Here is a 20,073-nt window from a genome sequence, read left to right on the forward strand (position 1 = left end):
CTCACACATCTTTGGCAACTCGTGGGAAACTATTGGAACTTGGCTGGGAAGTGATGCCACATCCTCCATGCAGCCAGCATCTGGCATCATCTGATTACCATTTATTTCGAAGTTTGCAGAATTTTTTAAATGGTTAAACTTAAAAAAGGTTGAGTAGATCTATCAGCCAAACTTATTATCACTGATCTTTTTTGTGACATAGGATGACATCAATTGAAGTTTAAATATCTTGAGGACCAAGTTCGTCTTCTATACCATTTTAGTTTTATGTTATTTTTAGTTTGATCAAATTTGACATTAAAAAAATTTTATTATTTTGTATTTCGATTGTGAATTGAAATTTTTAAGATAAGAGCAGAATTTTTGATTTATTTTCAATTTCATTTTTTGCTACAGCAGTAACGCAATTAGCGTTCCAATAATGGAGAAATAATATAATATTAAAATTATTAAAAAAAGTTTGTAATGTGAGAAAAAATTGTTGAAGAATAAATGAACACAGTTATACCATAAAGGATGGACGTTCCATCTATTTTTGGAGGATTATATCTCCCAATGGAATTAATAATAACATTGTTTGTGTTACCGTTGGGTCCCGTTTAACTTGACTCGCACTGTACTATGGGCTTATGCCAAACCACTCTAAAAACCTATAATTATATTTGAATTATTTCTATTGACATTTATATCACTGTTTATTTTTATTTTTTGGCTATCATCCCATAGAAATAATCAATTGTAGTATGTTAATAATTACGACGCCGCGCCGCTTTGAAAAATAGAAATGATACAAAGGATATTTTGAATATACAATAAACAACAAAAGTATTTTTAATGATAATAAATTTCGGGTATAAATTTCCATTGGAAGTACATAAAATGAAATTGATAATCAATTGTTCTAACCCCCTCCAATAATTATTGGAAATATCGGAGAATAATAAAATTAGACTTGATATAGCTAATACTATAGCTAAAAAATGATATAACTCGAATTATATTTAAATTTTGAACTAACAAGAGACAAAAAATTTGAAAAAATTAACAATAATTTCGCTACAATTATGTTACGAAGTTTGCAAACTAAGTAGTGAAACTGAGGCTGTATAAATATATTACATAATTTCTTTTGTGTTGATTTATAATGATTTTAGGTCTATTTTAATATAAAATCGGCTCAAAATACCAGATAAAAAATTGACGGTTCCACCTATTTCGATGATAAAGACCGAAATAGATCGAAACAATTTTTTACCTGTAATTTCGACCAGATTTCTGTTATGAGAAAACTGAAATTATTGTTCGGTTTGTCTAAAAAAAAGACCTTAAAAAATTACCTTCTTTGTTAATATACCCGGATGTTATGAAATGAATTTTTTGAATATGTTTAAGACCTTTCAAAGCCCCAGAATCCAAAAAGATTCAACTGAACAAATAATCTTATTGTAAGTGATCGACGAAATCAAATAGATACCAAGATATTTACTAAAGTTAAGTACAAAAGTACAATTAAAATTAACGTGTGCACGTATATCCGAAGTAGTTGTTGTTAAAGAAGTTTCAAATTGATTTATTCAAAACAACATTCAAAATACTGTTATTTTAAGTGACTCTAAATCGGTGCTTCATAGAAGATATATTTGGAATGTAGTGTTTGTGCATGTGTATGTTTAAGAAACATTTTCGATATTTAGAAGGATAGAAAGATTTCCTGTTATGAAAAGAAATCTATAATTAAAGCGTAGGGCTTGAATGCGAAAATAAAAGTAACATCATCCAATAAAGTTAGATGCCTCAATTTTCAAATAAGCAAGAAATAATACGTAATATCTGAAATATAGAATAATTATTTTCCTGGTTATATATGCCGCTACGAATATTGAATTATATAGAGTGGTTCGCTCTAAATAGTCTCATATTTGGCTATATTCATCAGATGATTTGGTATATTTCCTCTTTAAAAATAAGGAGATTGTAGTGAAAAATAGAGGGAGCTTTTTATTGTGGAAATTTATCCTCCTCATAATATTTATCATTAAGTTTCAGCATTTCCTCAAAATCTAAAGTATATTTTTATTCAGTCAATTCACAACTTTATTAAAAAACAATTTATTAACCAAATTGAAAATATATTTACTCTTGGTTTTTATTATCTGGCTAGTGTACTCGACGAATATTAAACTATTGAGAACCCAGTATCAGTGTACAAACTGCCTTAAATACTAAATCTTTTCGTATACAAAAATATTTATAAATAATTTTAAAATCAGTAGATAGGGATATTTATGATCGCTTAGAGTCACATTAATATAAGATAAATAATGAAAATGGAATCCTCTTTTAAAAAAAATTGACGATTCAAATGTTCTGAATCTATTCCCGTTAGGCGAATTTTTCAATCACCTCTAGATTTTTCAAAGAGATTTTTTTTAACTTTGAATAATTTGGGTTTTTTTTTAAATTTCTGGCGCGTACAAAAGAGTGAAAACTTGTGTCATAATTGTTTACATTTTATATCAAATGTTTTAGTAAATTTTGCAAAAAGTTCATGTTCTCTATATTGGTTTTGAGTTTTTTATTTGTAGTTCATGTATTTGTTATTAGCAAAGCCAATAAATATAAAATAGATGTTTGAAAATCATTTTAAAATAAATTTACGTTATAAAATGCCACGAACTTGAGAAAATTCTACAGATTGTTTCTGCTACATTCGTACTAAAAACACAGCGAACTGTCATGACAGATCTTGTTAAAACACCTCCTTATAATCCATATTTTGCCAATGGTTTGGAGTGAGCTTCAGATTCATGAAAATGATTGTTATTTCTACATGACATAAACACGAGAATTCTCAAAAAAAATAAGATTGTATACTCGAACGTCCTATCTACAAAGAGACCAATTTCTCGTGGTGAAGGCACTTCACCTCCAGTTCCACCAATTAATGAGAAGGTGGAAAATAAAAATATTTCTGGTATAAAATCTCAATCGAGTTTTCTTTCTGCCGGTACATCTTCATCCTCATACACTTTGTCTGGATCTACCAGTCCACCTAAAGAACCTCATTTACTTAAACAAGATGATTTAAATGATCTTGTAAGAGACTTGGGACTTTCAAAATCTAAAGCGCAATTAATTGGATCAAGATTAAAACAGTGGAATATATTGGATAAAAGTACTAGAGTTTCATATTTTCATACGAGGTAAGGAGATTTTACCAGTTACTTTTTCAACGAAGATGATTTGGTACATTATAATGATGCTACAGGGCTTCTTCAAGAGCTGAGTTTTCCAGAAGATTCTAGCGAATGGGGACTTTTTATTGATGTTTCAAACATAAGCTTAAAAGCTTTTCTACTTCATAATGGTAATAAATACCAATCTGTGCTCGTTGCACATGCTACGAATATGAAGGAAAATTATGTAAACCTAGAGGTATTTCTCGAAAAAATTGAATATTTTCGATATCTGTGCTGGTTTAAAAGTCGTCGCTGTACTCATTGGATTACAAGGAGGATACAGAAAGTTTTGCTGTTTTTTTGTGAGTAGGATAGTCGCTCAAGTGAAAAACATTACAAAATAAAATCTTGGCCACTAAGAAAAAGCTTAACTTCTGAGCTTAAAAATTTATCTCAGAAATCTTTGGTGCCAAGTCAGAAAATTTTTCTGCCACCAATTCACATCAAGAAAACTTTATGACAGATATGAATAAAGATGTTGCAGGTTTTCAATATCTACAAACAAAATTTCCTCGAATCAGTGACTCAAAATTGAAGGAGGGAATTTTTGTACATCCGCAGATACGTGAGATAATGAAAGACGAAGCTTTTGATGCGAAGTTGAGCAGAGCCGAAAAAAGAGCTTGGGTGGATTTTGTGGAATTTTGTCATAATTTTCTTGGGAATATAAAAACTGAGTTGAACATGGTGAAAGATTTCATTAGGATATACTGCAGATTAAAAACGCTATAGTGGGAAATGGTCAACAGAAAGGCTTGCTGATTTTTGTTGGTTAATTCGCCGAGAAACTCCAATGGAAACGATCAAAAGGAAAAAACCAAAAAAAATAATTTAGGATTTTTCACACTTTGAATTACTTAACTATATGATTAACAGATCTTAAGGGTTGCGTTGGTTCCCACAAGCAATGGTAAAATAATTACTGTCAAATTACGGATTTCCCTTTATCGTCAATTCCCATAATCCATTTGTGTTTAATATTCCATAAGAGAACAGCCTATTAAACGATTTCGGTAGCATTATATACCTTCAGAGCAAAAATCATAGCAGATACTATGTATTTTGAGATATTACAAGTATTTTGGGGAAATTTCAAATAATCTTCTTTACTCTCCTATGAAGTTTGTGTGGCATCCGGAACATAGATTACATTTTCTTCAACATAAAAATGATCATGTTAATTTGAATTTACTATAGCGGAACCAACATCAACAGTTGCCACAATATTGGTGATTGAAAAATAGGACCTTCCAGATCGTACCAGCAACTCAACGCAGTCAGAGCTCACCACTTAAAGATTGTAATATTTAAAAATGCAGCGTTGCCAGGTTTAACTCCTCTAGTTAAGTATGCCAGTACCACTTTATATGTACTTTCTACTGTAAATGTGGCAGGTATTCCAGTATTACTTCGAGGTACGAGAATATATACCGTTAAATATTTGATTTTAGAGGTTCGCTTGAAACTATATTTTGCTTTGTGGTAAATGAGTCGATTAACATCAAAACTGGTCCACATGCATTATTTGTAAAAATCGATGTTCACAAATAGTTCTTGAAAGTAAGGTTACCACTTATTTTGAGCTATCACACCTTAAGCTATTAAAAAATATTTTGTTGTCTCATTAAGATTTACTCAACTACTAAGCGACAAAATTTTTGTTGGTATACAAGGTGCGAAGACTTATATGAAGAACTGGAACCAATTGACACAAGATGATAAAGCTATTCAAGGATTTCGGATTTTTCAAGATTCACTCAAAAACATGTTCATGGTTATTGTTGTTGTTAAGTGTCCTTTTCGTTGGCTCAATAAATTACCCGTTTTCCAAAAATTTTCAATAACCTTCAAAACTACAGTATTACTTGTAGAACGTTTAGTAAAGCTTTGTGTGAATTAATCAAGCAGTTATCGCAGACTTGATCCATTACGTCCACCGATTCCGTATGAGCAAAAATAATGCTCCACTACAAACAGTCCTCTATACTTAATACCATTTTAAACAATTAGGCCCCACTAATTAATTCAAGATTTATTTGACAGGTCTATACTAGTTAGTGGTGATAGCGCGTACATAGAGATACCTATGTTTCAGTTTTAGTACTGTTTATTCCGGACTATACAGTATTGATGAGCTCCTTGAAAGTTCTTTGTTATAAATAAAAAATATACATTTTAAGCGGAAAAATAAAAACTTACTGGATGCATTGGACGTCTAAATGGCTTAGGTCCAGGAGGTGGCCCTGGTGGAGGTGGCGAAAAAGCATGCGGTGGCGGTACCGGAACAGGCGATAATGCTGTTGGCCATCTCGGTCTCGGACACGGCATCCCGTACGGCAACCGAGTGCCGAACATATTAGCGGCCGGGCTACTCATTCGAGGTGGCGGCGACGGGGCGTAAGGGGAGGTAGGACGAAAGTGAAGAGGAGACCAACCGACCGGTGTGCCGCTCCGATGGTTGCCCGGTACTGGTGGCGGGCCTGGTCCGCCCGACATTTTTATTTAGACAAGCGCGGGTTAGTTTTGTGTAATAATTGCTTCTCCTGCCATCGGATCTATAAAAAAATCATTGAAGTTATATGAAGAAAAATCTAGATTATTCTTAAAACATGTTTCGGCATTTATTTTAATATAAAATAGGATTACTGTAAACACTTGTCAATGAATTGTAGTTAATTCATTCAACTTTGTATAAATATTATAATTTTGAATTTGATAAATTTTTAAAAACATATTTTCGGACATCGAAAATATAACTTTCATTCAAATCCAAATATAAAATAATAATTTTAGAATATGACAAGTCATTCGGAAATGTGTGTAAAAAATTATTATGTCTAGCAGTTAAAATTCATATTAAATTTTGTGTGTATGAAAACAAGATATCGTTATCCTTTAGGGTACGGTAAGAACATGTTGATTACGTTCGAAACTTGGGTATTGTAGAATGATATTTTTTTTGTACAACTGTCAAAAAACTTGACATTTTCGCACCTCTATTGATTCGTGGATGTTCACTTTTTTCACTGCCAAAATAATTTACAAAATAAACATGAAATATCACTTTTTGAAGGATTTATTTTTAACAGATTCCATTATTAATTGATAAATAAAAAAATTTCATTTACTGGAATATTAATTGATAATAATGTTTGAACAATTACTTCCAACATAAATTCCCGGAGATGTTTCATGTTCCTGCTGTTAAGAAAACTATTTCTTGGAAAGTGGATTCCACAATTCTTTCAGATGTTTCAATTTGTTGGAAGATAAACATTAGAATTTTTTTTTTTCGAAATTCCAATATTATTAGTCAAACTATGTAACTAAGCAGATTTTCCACCACCGTGATTATGGATTTATTTTTTTCAAAACAACATGCGCACACTGGGGCAGAAAGATCCTATATCTGGCAATAAATCACCCATCCCTGTACTAAAGTCAGGTTTCTACGGATAGTGTACGTGTACTGATGTAGATTTGAATTTTGAATTTTTTGGGAGGTTTTAAAGCTATATTTTAATAGTTTCTGTTTGAATTTTAACATAGAACCTTTGACTTCAGGTATCTAACAACATTTTAATAAAATTACATCCGCAGAAAAGTTTATGTATTTAGTTAATATTATTTAAAAAAGAACAAAATGAAACAATATTATTTTAACAGTTTTCAAATAATATTTTTTATAATTGGTATTAGTTTAGCTTCTCAAAATTGTGTAGTTTTCTTGCACTTTTTTGCACTTTCCTTTAAAAAAATTTTTGTCTATGTACTGATGAAATGAGATAGTGTAAGAATAATGTTCTAATTTTATCATTATTTTATTTCAGAAACGAAATCAAACACCATGTTTATTTCAAGGAGAGAACTTTTTAATATTCTCAGAATTTCAAATAAAAATGAAATTGATTAACAATTTGATTATTTAAACGATGAAATAACGAAGCGAACAAAATGTGAAAGTGAATAGCTTTTAAAGTGCTTAAATAAAATCAAATCACAGTTTAAATAGCGCTGGATGAAAGCGTTCAGGATAGAAAAAAGGTTTCTCCAAAACAATGCTGAGTGGCTTGATACATCAATTTCATTTATAATGAGAGAAAATGTAGATACTCCTAAAAGAAAAAAAGGGCGCTCAGAAATTCCATTTGAATCTAGTTCCAAGCGAACGAAACGACTAAAAACAAAATAGTTGAGAGAGTCTACATCAATAAATGTATTAAATTATGCCACTCAAGTGAATTGAAGAGCTACTAGACAAATGCAAGCTTCAAAAGTGTTAGATGATATTATCAGCACATCTCCGAAACGTACGAGTCGATACAAAAAAGCATTTGAGAAGTCGCTTGAGAAACAAATTATGTCAGGTGAAGACCCGAAGTTATCTCGATACCAGTATGACATAATCAGGATTCAGAAGTGCTCCAGAAAAATCTCCTTCTTACAAAGTAGTTCAAGCTGCAAAAAAAATTGTTATCCAGAAAAAGAATCTATCACAGTGACCTCTACTTGAGCGGAAGTTACCTTACAAGCTTTACTTAACCAAACTGTGAAACACATATTAATGACCCTGGAACCTGTGATTGGGTCATTTAAAGATGAAGAACTGGAAAAACTCTGTTTATTATTAAAATAGAGTTTTGATGGCAGCTCAGGACATAGTTCATACAAACAGACTTTTTATGCTTGCGATACTAGTGATTCAGCTGTGTTGTTCCAATAAGCCTCGTTTGTGGTGAGAAAATCGTGTGGCAAAATCATCGTCCTGCGTCCACCCGATACTGTCGCCCAAAACCACAAAAATGTTTTATTTGTGTCGCAACTTCCAAGGATTTTAATTGTATTGACAAAATGATTAATATAGAAATAAAAACAGAAAATTTGGAAATCGAATTATCGTGTTGCTTGGATGGATACGAATGTTTGAATGCCTTTTACATCTTTCACACAAATTACCAATTAAAAAGTGGTAAGCTCGAGGTACAGATAAAGAAATTGTTCAGGAAAACAAAGTCCGTATTCAGAGAGAATTTAGTGAACGAACTGGTTTAATCATAGACAAACCTAAGCCCGGTTTTTGTAATTCAAATGATGGGAATACCGCTAGACGGTTTTCTAAGGAAGCAGAACTTTCAACTGAAACTTTCAACTGCTTACATTGACATTAATTTCATTAAAAAGATGCATATTATAATGATAGTAATTTCAAGTGGGCATGAAATTGATGCAGAAAAATTCAGAGATTTCACACACGAAACCGCTCGATACTTTGTTGATAAATATCCTTGGTATAATATGCCTCCTATTTTACATAAATATTTTATACGTGACCCTGAAATAGTGTCCTCTGCTTTGCTGCCTATAAGTAGAGTTGCCAACCGTCCTGTTTTCCCAGTACATGTTTTTGTAGTGTTCTGGGACGTCCTGAATAGTTTTTAAGCAGCGACCTGGGTTTTTAAATTTTGAAAATTCGCGTGCCTCTTTTCAAATTTTTATGCTACGAGCGGCCTCACGGCTCGCAAGTAATTGCGTTGTGGCGCTGCGTGCTGTCTCAAAACAAAGGCGCAACGTGCCACTTGATGATATCTCTTTCGTTCTACTATAGTCGTGAAGTGCTTACTATTCCGTCTCTTTCTTGCATTAGACATTCAGATTACTATTTAGTTATAATTTGTTTGTATAAATGAAAAGAAACATTTAAAAATATTACTGATTGACTTCTAAGAGTAAAAAGTAGAATGACGAGGGAATTAATACGGAAGGATTTTCAACTAAAATTAAAGATTTTTATGATGAAATCAATGACTATTTGAAAATGTGAATTGAACCATTTGAGGATCTAGAAGTTTCGACTGGATTGATCTAACAGGGTCTTATCTGCTAGATTGGAAGAACATTGAAAAATCTTTTGTTTTTTAAAAGATCATAATATTGAAATCGACAACGAAAAATTATTTGACGAGTGGGTTAATTGGAAAAATTTTAACACAAATTTGTATCTTACTCAAAAAGACGACAGCATAAACGCCTTATTACTAACATATTTCAAGCAATGCATTTCTTAGGAACAGTAATCAGAGCTACAGAAAGTGGTTGAATATTTTATACCGGGTCATAAGATTAATGTTGAGAGAGTCTTTTCCCTCATAAATTCACAGTGGTCAAAAGAAAGAAATCAATTGCTGCCAACAACAGTAACTGCAATAATCAAAACTATATATAATTGTATATATAAATGTAAAAATTAATAAATTTATAATATTAAAATGTATTAGGTAGTACTAGTTACAGCAAGTTTCAAAAATTTGTTATAAACTAAAGTGTTTGTTTTATATTTTAATAACTACTTTTCAACTCGTATAATTTTATTCAAATACTTTTATTGAAAAGTGTGATTATTTTAATTATGTACTTGAATTTTATTTCACCTCTTTTTAATAGTTATTTATTTAACTATTGCAACTTTATTAATGCGTCCTGTTTTTAAACTGAATTGTCCTGGTGTTTATAACGTGTGTGTTTATAATCCTGGTTTTTTAAATTTGAGGTTGGCAATCCTACCTATAGCCAAATTAACAGAAGAAGCTCAAGAAGCCATAAACAAAAATTTAAAAAATATCGGGAGCATTTTTCAAGAAAGTGTAGTCGTGAAAAAGAAACGAGTATATTTTTAATTCATATTTACTGAGTTCTGACCTTTTTATAAGCAGTAAAAGAAAATTTCAAAAGAAATGAATTGAGTGCCTTCCTTAAGAAGCATGGATTTATTAAAACCAGGACTTCTGCAAGACTGTGGTTTTGACAAAATTAATAACGCCAACGATGGTAGTGCAAGCGATGACAAGATAGCTCTTTTGATTCTGAAGATGATGAAATGTAATAGCTGCATCTTTTTTGTATGGATATATAATCACGTAAATAAATAACTAGAAGAAAATATTTATATCTTACGATAACGTCTTTTTGAATTAAAATAATAACTATGTGTTTTATTTGTAGTAATAACACATCCTATTAATAATAATCAACATATATTTATAGAGTTCCTGATTCATTTCCAGGTATAGAACGTTTTTTTCCCATTGTGAGTCGTTCAAAAGCGTAAACTTATTGGGACAAAAAAACACGTCAAAATGTATTGGAAGTATTTATTTTCAGACGATGTAAATTCTCATGCACAGTTGTACAAAAAATGTTGTTTGTATTTCGTTTAAGATATTCGTGTTTTCGTGGCACATTCGAGAAAATTTTTGGTCTCGACCTACAATCTCTCAACACTCATTTTACGTTTCAGTTTCCCTTCAGTCTCTGAAGACGATAACTTGGTTATCGAAGTGTCAGACGGTGCAATTGTGAGTGTTGTTGTAATGGTTGTAGAAACAATGTGTTCAGTACAAATATTAGTCTTCGAATGTGAAATAAAAAAATTAAACATTATATTAACCAAAGATTTTGAAGTTTGGTATATCTAGGGATCTAAATACTGATTCTAAACAACTTATCTCAACAAATTTTTATCATATATCCCACATAAAATGCTCAGCGAGTTTTGAGATATACAAAAACAATTTTTTATAATTTTATATGGCTTTATTGTTTTTCAAAATATTCTCCATTGAGATAAATACAGTTATGCATGCGTTTTAACCAATTGTTACATTCCGATTGAGGTACCTGCAAAACTGGTAATTTGAACGCGTCAACTACTTCTTCAGGTGTACGTTGACCTCGCAATTTATTGTTGCAGGAATTAGAATAAATCATTTGGTGGCAAACAAATACTGTACGATAGATCACCCATTCACATTCGACGTTTTGACTCTTCAAAAACGTTTTTCCTTGAACTAATGTGTGAAAGCTCTTTTTTTGGCATAGATAATGATTCATCTCCTGCTATTGGTTTCTCTGATTTTTTCACACATAACTGGCAAACGAATGCTGGTAGACCATTCAGAATTGACCATTATACTTTGCTCTAATGGAACGGTGGTGAAATGTCCAGTAATTTCGAAAAAAGAGGCGTTTCTGTAGGTGTAGAAAAACGTAAAAACACAATATATTTAATCAAGTACTAAACATGGACGGTAATGCAGATGGTCCATCAATTTGATGTTTTAACTGTTTAAAAACGTTTTTTTTTTAAATGATATGTGGGAGCCCCTATTGTCGTCGTGAAAATGATTCTTGATGGTTTCCAAGATTTTTTCGAACACTTCAGAATTGACTACATCGCTCTTATAGAGCGACATTCAGTTATTCCGGAAAAACAAGCGATTATTTACTTCTGAGGGCTTCGCGAACAATATTTGTTGGATTTTGCTGGTCTTTAATGATATAATGATTTAATGACCCATACAGTCGATTGCTGTTTAGTTTCAGGATCATATGCATAGATCAATTATTAGTCGCCTGTTACTATTTTATAGATGTCTTTTGAAGCACCACGATTGTGTTCTAAAATTCATGTGACCTAAGTTATGGGTGGCCCTTTGCTACAGCCTTATAATGAACCTTTTCCCTTATATGCACATGTAGTGCATGTAGAGTAGTAGATGAATTCTTTAATTGTATATTCAAATGGGTGTCTCACATTTACTAATATAATTCCAATGTTATATTAATTCTACAAATGTGAAAATTACAACTATAGATATACGAGGCGGTACCCAAAAGTAACTGGAATAACTTTGTCATGGGTAGAACTTTTGTAATACTGATTTCTCCCGCTAGTGCCTGCCTAGCGCAACTCGTTGCCAGTTCAGTGCCGCGCGGGCCGTATTTTTTTATGATGACAAATTTAAGTGAACAACGTACCTCTGTGAAATTTTGTTTTCTACACGGTAAAAACGCTGCTGAAACTGTTTTAATGTTGAAAACTGCTTACAAAGATGATGCTATGGGGAAAACTCAAGTATATGAGTGGTTTTCTCGATTTAAAAATGGCGACATGTCGATTGATGACAAAACTCGATCTGGACGTCCATCAACTGCCCGAGTCGATGAAAATATTGAAAGCATTCGAGAGCTTGTGCGCACAGACCGTCGACAGACAATTGATCAACTATCTGAAATCAGTGGAATATCTTGGAGCTCGATTCAGCAAACAGGTGACTGATTCTTCCACATGACAACGCACCTACACACTCAACCATCACTGTTAGCCAGTTTTTGGTTAAAAATAACATGGTTCCGCTGCCCTACGCACCTTACTCGCCTAACCTGGCTCCGTGCGACTTTTTCTTGTTTCCACGCATGAAAAGGAGCATGAATGGACGGTGATTTGAAAACATTGAAGACATCAAGAAAAGGACGAGACCGGAGCTTGCAGCCATCTCTAAAGATGAGCTCAAACAATGTTTCGAACAGTGGAAGCACCGCTGGGACAAATGTATTACTTGTAATGGGGAGTATTGAAGGGGGATAAGGTTGTTTTGTAAATATTTGTAAATATATAGCATTTAAAAAATAATTCCGGTCATTTTTGGGTAGCCTCTCGTACATACCGTGTGACCGGATTGTTGGTAAGGTTTCGCTGTAAACCGGAAAGTTTCGAATTTTGAAAATGGTTGCTGTGATGATGCAGCCCCAATTATTTTTTTTTTTCAATTTTTCTAGAGGTATATTATAACATATTAAAACGGCAGATTCCGTAAAAAACCTTAAAAACTCACTTAATTTTCACCTTGCTCACCTTAATCTTGCTCACCTGAGGGACCCCAATGGACAAAATTTTAGCTACCGTAAAATATTTCTTGTCAGATTTAAGCTGGCCGTCCTGTCCAGTTTTAGTAGATTAGAAAGTTCGTAATCTTAACATAAAATGAAATGATTTTTTTAATGAACTAATCAGCCCCTACAGGGTATTACATTTTTTCGTCCGAATATTTTATTCTAAAATAAGATTTTTCGAAAAAAATGATCACTAATGAAGACACTTCATTTACACCGTGTTCATACTGTATACAAATTTTAGTCTTTATTAAAAAGTATGTAAGTTTTAAAAGATTAGTATAATCAAACTACAATTCCTATGATTTAAATGATTGAGATAATTTGATCAAAGATGGGACTTTTACAAATGACACGGTATTCGAAAATATCACAAATTTATCAAACTGATTCATGACGAATAAAATTATCCTTGATATTATTACAAAATAGAGAGCAGTAACGAGGTGTCTGTAGAGAAATTTGTAAATTCATTCGGAGAATATTTAAAAATAACTTCGAAAAACGAGCGAAAATATTTTTTGCAACAGAGTAGGCGTTGTATCTGAATCTTTGCAATCGTATAAAAGAGTATATATAATATTTATTTTTATACATTTGTTCACATATATAGCCTGTTGATCGTAGCGGAATTTTATGTAGTGGGTGGTTTTATGATTAATTTAAAGACAACAAAATCTTTTCTCCAAATAGTTTTTGTGATACGAATGTTTGTAAACGGTATCTATAGTTATAAAAAATTGAAAAAGACCAATTACATGAAAAAGAGGTGATAATACAGATATTTCAGAGATACTACGAAGTACGCAAAGGAAATACTGTCGACACATTCTACTAAGAAAAAATTATTTATTGATATACATACATATATATATATATATATATATATATATATATATATATATATATATATATATATATATATATATATATATATATATATATATATTAAACGCTGTAATAAATGTATCCAATTAAGAGAATATGTTGAGTGATAGAATATTTTGACATTGAAATTTTGTTTGTTTCTATAGTAGCCTAAGAATTTTTCAATATATATTAATATATATGGTTTCGTCCATAGAGATGGTCTTGGAAGGAGACTTCAGCTACGTAATAGTTACAGTGTTGGCAACTCCTAGAACGAGTTCTAGGCCCAAAGTTGAAACTTATTTTTCTTAATAGACAAATCCTGCATTGACATGATATTGTAATGCGCTTAACCGATTTGTACAAGGATTTTCTAAGTAACTTTGCATAAAGTACTAGCTTCAATCTCTGATTTAATGCAGTGTTAGTGCAGTTTTTAATTAAACTCCACTTCACAATCTTCCTGACTGTACTTTTGGTAATTTGGTTGCGATTTGTATACGAATCATTTAATAAGTGAGCTTCTTCTTATTCGGTAAATATACGTGAGTTGTATGAAAAGTCAGTTTTTGGCCGTCCCGAACCTTCATCGTCATTCAAAATGCTGCTCAAAATGGTCATAAATGATTGTACAGAGTCTTCGTACACAATGTTTTACTCCTGTTTTATTGGCGTAATCATATTGCCTTTCGAAAAACAAATATTTTATGACAGTTCTATTCTAATTTTTTCTTAATATTCGCAGGAAAATATTCAAAGTGACTCACTTCTATTGACATTGCAGTGATAATCTATCAATGCTTGCGCAACTTGCTAACAAATTCAGGTTGCAGTCAAAAACTTCTAAGCGTAATTAAATTTCTCCAATAATATCGTATGCAGCTCAAACAAAAGTTATTTTGGATTAACGGTGTATTCTTATATTTATTAATTCTTTTATTAATAACCATAGCCTTTGTTGGCTCGTAATAATGAAAAGTTGTTTGTCATATCGTGGAGCAAGACTTGATAAAACAAACAAATTACTCATCGTATTTCCATTCTGCATCAGGTTTTCCGTGCAGCTACTTCCAATGTGTTTTCTTAATCCAGTCTTTGATATCATTACCGCTGTCAGTGTCGTTACTGATTTTTGAGTACATTTGACCGTTACTGCCTCTGCGAGATCATCAGCATATCCAATCACTAACTTATTGAGAGATACTGCTTTTTTATTTAATAAGCAAACACTCGAGTTAACAGTGTTTTCTGGAGATGCCTGTGAATATTGATCTTGAACTTCTGTAAGTTATAGTGTTCGGGAAAGACGGACCTTGGTAGCTGATGCCACAGGCTTGCACTTCTCCAAAGAAATGAGTCCTTATTAATTGAAGTTCTTATCTTCAGCAGGTGAAATTGGTCTTACAGAAACTGCTCTAGGCGATATTATGTTAGACAGCTTGGAAAAGAATTTGCCATGGTAGTTTTCGGTAAAACAGAGTCAATTCGGCGCTCATTCTGTCTGAGTTTCTTATAAACTCTGGATTGCCTATAAGTCGAACTACTCTCTTCCTTATTGAGTCGAGCATCTTCAGGGTATGCTTGGAAGCCGAACTCTAAATACGGAAGAATTTGAGCCTTGTGGAGGATTAGAAGCTGTTGCTCCAAGTTCTTGTGAAACTGCCTTGGCTGAATCGACCCCGTGACTATGCAAGGGCATATTGCTTCAAACTTTAACACCAAACAAGCGAATTTGCGGTAATGGTGACAAATAATAACTGTCGCTCTGGAGATGCGCAGATTAAACATGACGTGGGCATCATGATCAAAAAGGAACTGCATCAACATGTCGCCAATTTCGTGCCCTACAATAAGAAAATGATGCTGATTCAAATGCGCACCAAAGCACAAACTTTGTACAGGTATATGTTCTCATAGCCGACAGCGATGAGGAAACTATAGAGAGATTCTACGCAGACCAAGAAATTGAAGAAACAGGAGCTTAATATTACTATAGGAGATTTCGACGCTAAGGTTGGTAAAGGCCGAGTCTCTGGTAACTTCGGACTGGGCGGTAGGAATGACAGAGGTGAGAGGACAGGAAAAAGACTTGGTCATCACTAATACTTTCTATAAGCTATCTCTTCGGCGTCTCTACACTTGAACATCACCACGAAATAATGAAAACAAGATCATGAGGAACCAAATTCTTTTGTATCAACAAGCGGTTTAGGAATAGCATTAGAAGCGCTAAGACATACCCAAGTACAGACGCCGACACCGACCATGAACTACTCGCAGCCAATGTAAAAGTAAGACTGAGAAGGCTACAACGAGTAACAAAACCAAAAATATTGAACATAGAAAAGCTCAACGAACACCAATATCAAGCAAAATTTAACGACTCAATTTCAAATGATTTTTCCGAAGCAGCTGCTTGAAATAAAATGAAATCTATGATTCTGAATGCCGCGGAAGAAATTGCAGGCAAAAAAGAGTATATTGTGAAGAAGCCATGGATGGCCCAAGAAATTATAAACCTTATAGAGGAAAAGCGTAACTCTAAGAATATTAGCCCACAAAAAGATATACAATTAAGGAAACAAGTGGAACACCGCATAAGAGAGGCCAAAGAAAAATGGATAAATTGAAGCCAGTTATCACAAGAAACATCGAAGGAGATATCCAGTTGACAGAAGATGACAAAAAAGGACTTGGAAAGATTACATCAAGCGCCTATTTGTACCAGAAAAGCAGCCGGACCTGACGACATTCCAATAGAATACTTGAAGGCTTTGGACGATAGGATCTTGACCCATTTAAAAAATTGTTCAATAAAATCAATAAAACAAGGAAAATTCCAAAAGATTGGCTTAAATCGGTATTCATTGCCTAAAAAGAACAAGCTTAAGTCCTACAACGAGTATCAGATGATTAGTTTGATGAGCCATACACTAAAAGTACTCTTGAAAATAATCCAGCAGAGAATATATCGAAAATGTGAAGAACAACTAGATGAAACGCAGTTTGGCTTTAGAAAAGGGTTAGGAACTAGAGAAGCATTATTCGCTATCACAGTACTACTAAAGAGTGCGGAGAATACAACAAAAATGTATATGTCTGTTTCATTGATTTCCCGAAAGCCTTTCATAAAGTCCAACACGATAAACTTACGGAGGATTTAACAACTATTAACTAAAATCCAAGCGATATACGATTAATCAAAAATTTCTTTTACAATCAAACGGCAGTAGTGCGTGTTGAGAATATGGAGACAGAAGAAATCGAAATTCAAAAGGGAGTTCACCAAAGCTGCGTTCTTTCTCCACAACTATTTAATCTATATTCTCAGTTTGTATTTCAGAAAGTGCTGAAGAACAAATATGAGGGGGTAAACATCGAAGAAACATTAAGCAACAACTTACGATTCGCCGATGATACTGCTATAATGGCTAAGAGCAAAGAAGAATTTCAAATCCTATTAGAGAGAATCAACCGAAAAAGGCATTTGTCAAGTATTCCTTAATGGTTGTAAACATAAATCTAAACCTCCACGTCAGAATAGGATACATGGAATGTTATGTGTAGTCAGTACTGTGTACGGAGTGAAAACCTGGACCTTGAAAGCTCAAATTATTAACAATCCTGAAGATATCCTGGGCTGACACAATCACCAACGACGAAGTACTAAGACGCATTCGTCGCAAAAGAAACCTGTCGACATTTATTAAGATAAGAAAAACATCTAACATAGGAGACATCTTACGCAACGATAAATACCTATTGCTACAGAACCTAATGCAGGGCAAAGTATAGGGAAAAAAAGACATCGGCAGGAAGAAGAAATCCTGGCTCCGTAACATAAGAGAATGGACAAATCTCAGAGTTGTTTCATGTTGCCAAGGACAGAGGCGCATTTAAAAACGCGGTCACCAGCCTTCAATGAGAAGACGGCATGAGAAGAAGAAGTGACAAATTCAGGTTGCAGTCAGAAACTTCTAAGACAATCAACTTAATTAAATTTCGTGTACCGTTTATTTTAGTTATTTTAGTCTTGATTGAGCCTCGAAGAGTGTAACAACCACAAATAATTTTGTTTTCATGAGTAGACGGAAAGCAAGTACGAGTGGAAATGTTCATACTGGTCGTAGTAGAAAAAGAAAGTTTAGTGTTTGTGTTTTATCACCCAATATGAAACGGCATTTACATCAGCTTCGGCGAAAAAACTTCAAAATATCATGAACATGGAGATTCCCATCGCATCGAATTTCGCGTATTGCATTTTGGAGTTTGTTTCTGTATTCGCTGCAATTTCTGATGTAAAACTTGTAAAAGTGATGTGTCTATTTCGCAATCAAGTTTCCGTAGCTTAGGTCTTAAAATTATTTTATGGTGTGAGTGTAAAATACAGACAGTTATAAACTCAGGCCCATTGATCGAAAATACATTTGAAGTTAATCGCTGGTTTGTATTTGCAGCTTCATGGACATATGTTCGGGTATTGGAAATTCAACTTATACTGCATTAATAAAAAACATTCATATTGCCACGTCTTCACTGTGTGATACTTTATTATCATTCGCTGTGACGCAAGAAAAAACTACGAATGAAGAATCAAGAAAACCACAGGATGAATTGATTGTGTTAGGTGACGGTACTTGGAAGAAAAGAGGCTTTTCATGTCTATTTGGAGTTTCTACATTGATTGAAAAGTACACTGGGAAAGTTTTAGATTTCATGGTTATGAGTAGTTTTTGTGATGCATATAATTTGTGGAGAAGTAAAAAATGGATCCTTTAAAGTACGAAATTTGGTATGAAACGCATGTAGATGAATGCACCATAAACCATTCCGAAAGTTCCGGTAAAATGGAAATAAGTGCCATCACGAAAATATTTTTGAGGTCTATGGAAAAATATGGCGTAAAGTATCTTACATACATCGGCGATGGTGACAGTAAAACTTACAAGAGGATCCTAGATGCCAAGTAACAAAAAAAAATGGATAAAAAAAGGGTAAAAAAAATAAAGGAAAAGGACTAGGTAAACTTATTGTTAAAGTTATTCAAGAAACGACGAAATTCTACGGATTAGCTATTCGACGTCATCTAGATTCGCTGGAAGATATGAAAAAGGAAGTTTGGGCAACGTATTATCACATTTTTTCTTCAGATAAAAACCCTCAACATCAATTTTGTCCAGAAGGCGAAGACAGTTGTTGTAAATGGCGTAATAGAAGCTACGAATGAACTCGACCAATTTCATCCACCTCTAATACAAGTAAAAGTAGCTATCAAACCGGTTTTCGAAGATTTATCGAAAAACGAATTATTAATTCGTTGTTTAGGAGCAGAGACACATCTTTGAATTTGTTGATTTGGACTTCAGCTAAGCATCTTCATTCTGGCCTCCAGATTGTTGAAATTGCTAGCTACTTGTCAGTTATCATCTTTAATGAAGGTGTTTTAAAAGTAATGTCGGTTATGAGATGCCCCATTGGCCGCGAAGCCCATACGTATGTTGAGAAACGTGATGAAAAGCGAATCTCACGTTCTGAGCGGCGCGTAAGTGATGTCGTTATACAAGCCAGGATTGACTCAAGAACTGAACAATCTTCTTTAAAAGAGTTTCAAGAGGAAGAGGAAGGAATACTCTATGGACCAGGCATCGCCGATTGAGGGTAAGTTGAGATTTTCATAGTTTTAAATGGACTTGAAACTTTAAACGCGTTTTTCACAAAACTGTGTTTTTCAAACTTTCCTCCATCGTATCTCAAAAACGGCTTCTCCGAATGAATTGAAATTTATAAGGCACACTCAACACATATAAACGCATGGAATGAACTATTATGAATCGAAAATTTCCAAAATTTTTATTTTTTTATAGCAAAAAACAAAAAAATTCGAAACTTTTATTTCAATTTTCTACCAAAAGTCCAATTTTTTGCACATTCTTTTGATGATATTCCATTCCGTGCATTTAGGCTTACAGATTAAAACGCAATTTTTTTTTCAAATAAGCCAATCAGCCGGAATCGTGGAGGAAGTGCGAGCACATTTTTTCGAGGCGGGGGGTGTTCAGAACGCTGTAACTCAAGGTCTACAAAATATTTTTAGCTTAAAATTTATATTTATACTGTCGAAATATATGTTAATAAATGATAATAAACTTAAAGCTTTATCTATTTACTGGTCGTAGAAAAAAAATCCTAAAAAACTCCTTAAAAAACAGGCCGACAGTCACTTGGGATTACCCAC

The 20,073-nt window shown here is 33.2% G+C and overlaps 2 protein-coding genes across 2 annotated transcripts in view; one reads left to right on the top strand and one right to left on the bottom strand.

Moving 5' to 3' along the window:
* Positions 1-20,073, bottom strand: part of LOC130448466 (uncharacterized) — a 96,310-nt gene that overhangs the window by 71,812 nt on the left and 4,425 nt on the right. The window contains exon 2 of the mRNA XM_056785872.1: positions 5,439-5,794. Coding sequence (XP_056641850.1) covers positions 5,439-5,735 — 297 coding nt within the window. The 5' untranslated portion in view covers positions 5,736-5,794. The remainder of the gene's footprint in view (positions 1-5,438; positions 5,795-20,073) is intronic.
* Positions 1-20,073, top strand: part of LOC130448467 (zinc finger Ran-binding domain-containing protein 2) — a 33,414-nt gene that overhangs the window by 3,819 nt on the left and 9,522 nt on the right. The gene's annotated exons all lie outside the window — the stretch shown is intronic.

This window comes from Diorhabda sublineata, chromosome 8 (genome assembly GCF_026230105.1).
Source record: "Diorhabda sublineata isolate icDioSubl1.1 chromosome 8, icDioSubl1.1, whole genome shotgun sequence".
Classification (NCBI taxonomy): Eukaryota; Metazoa; Arthropoda; class Insecta; order Coleoptera; family Chrysomelidae; genus Diorhabda; species Diorhabda sublineata.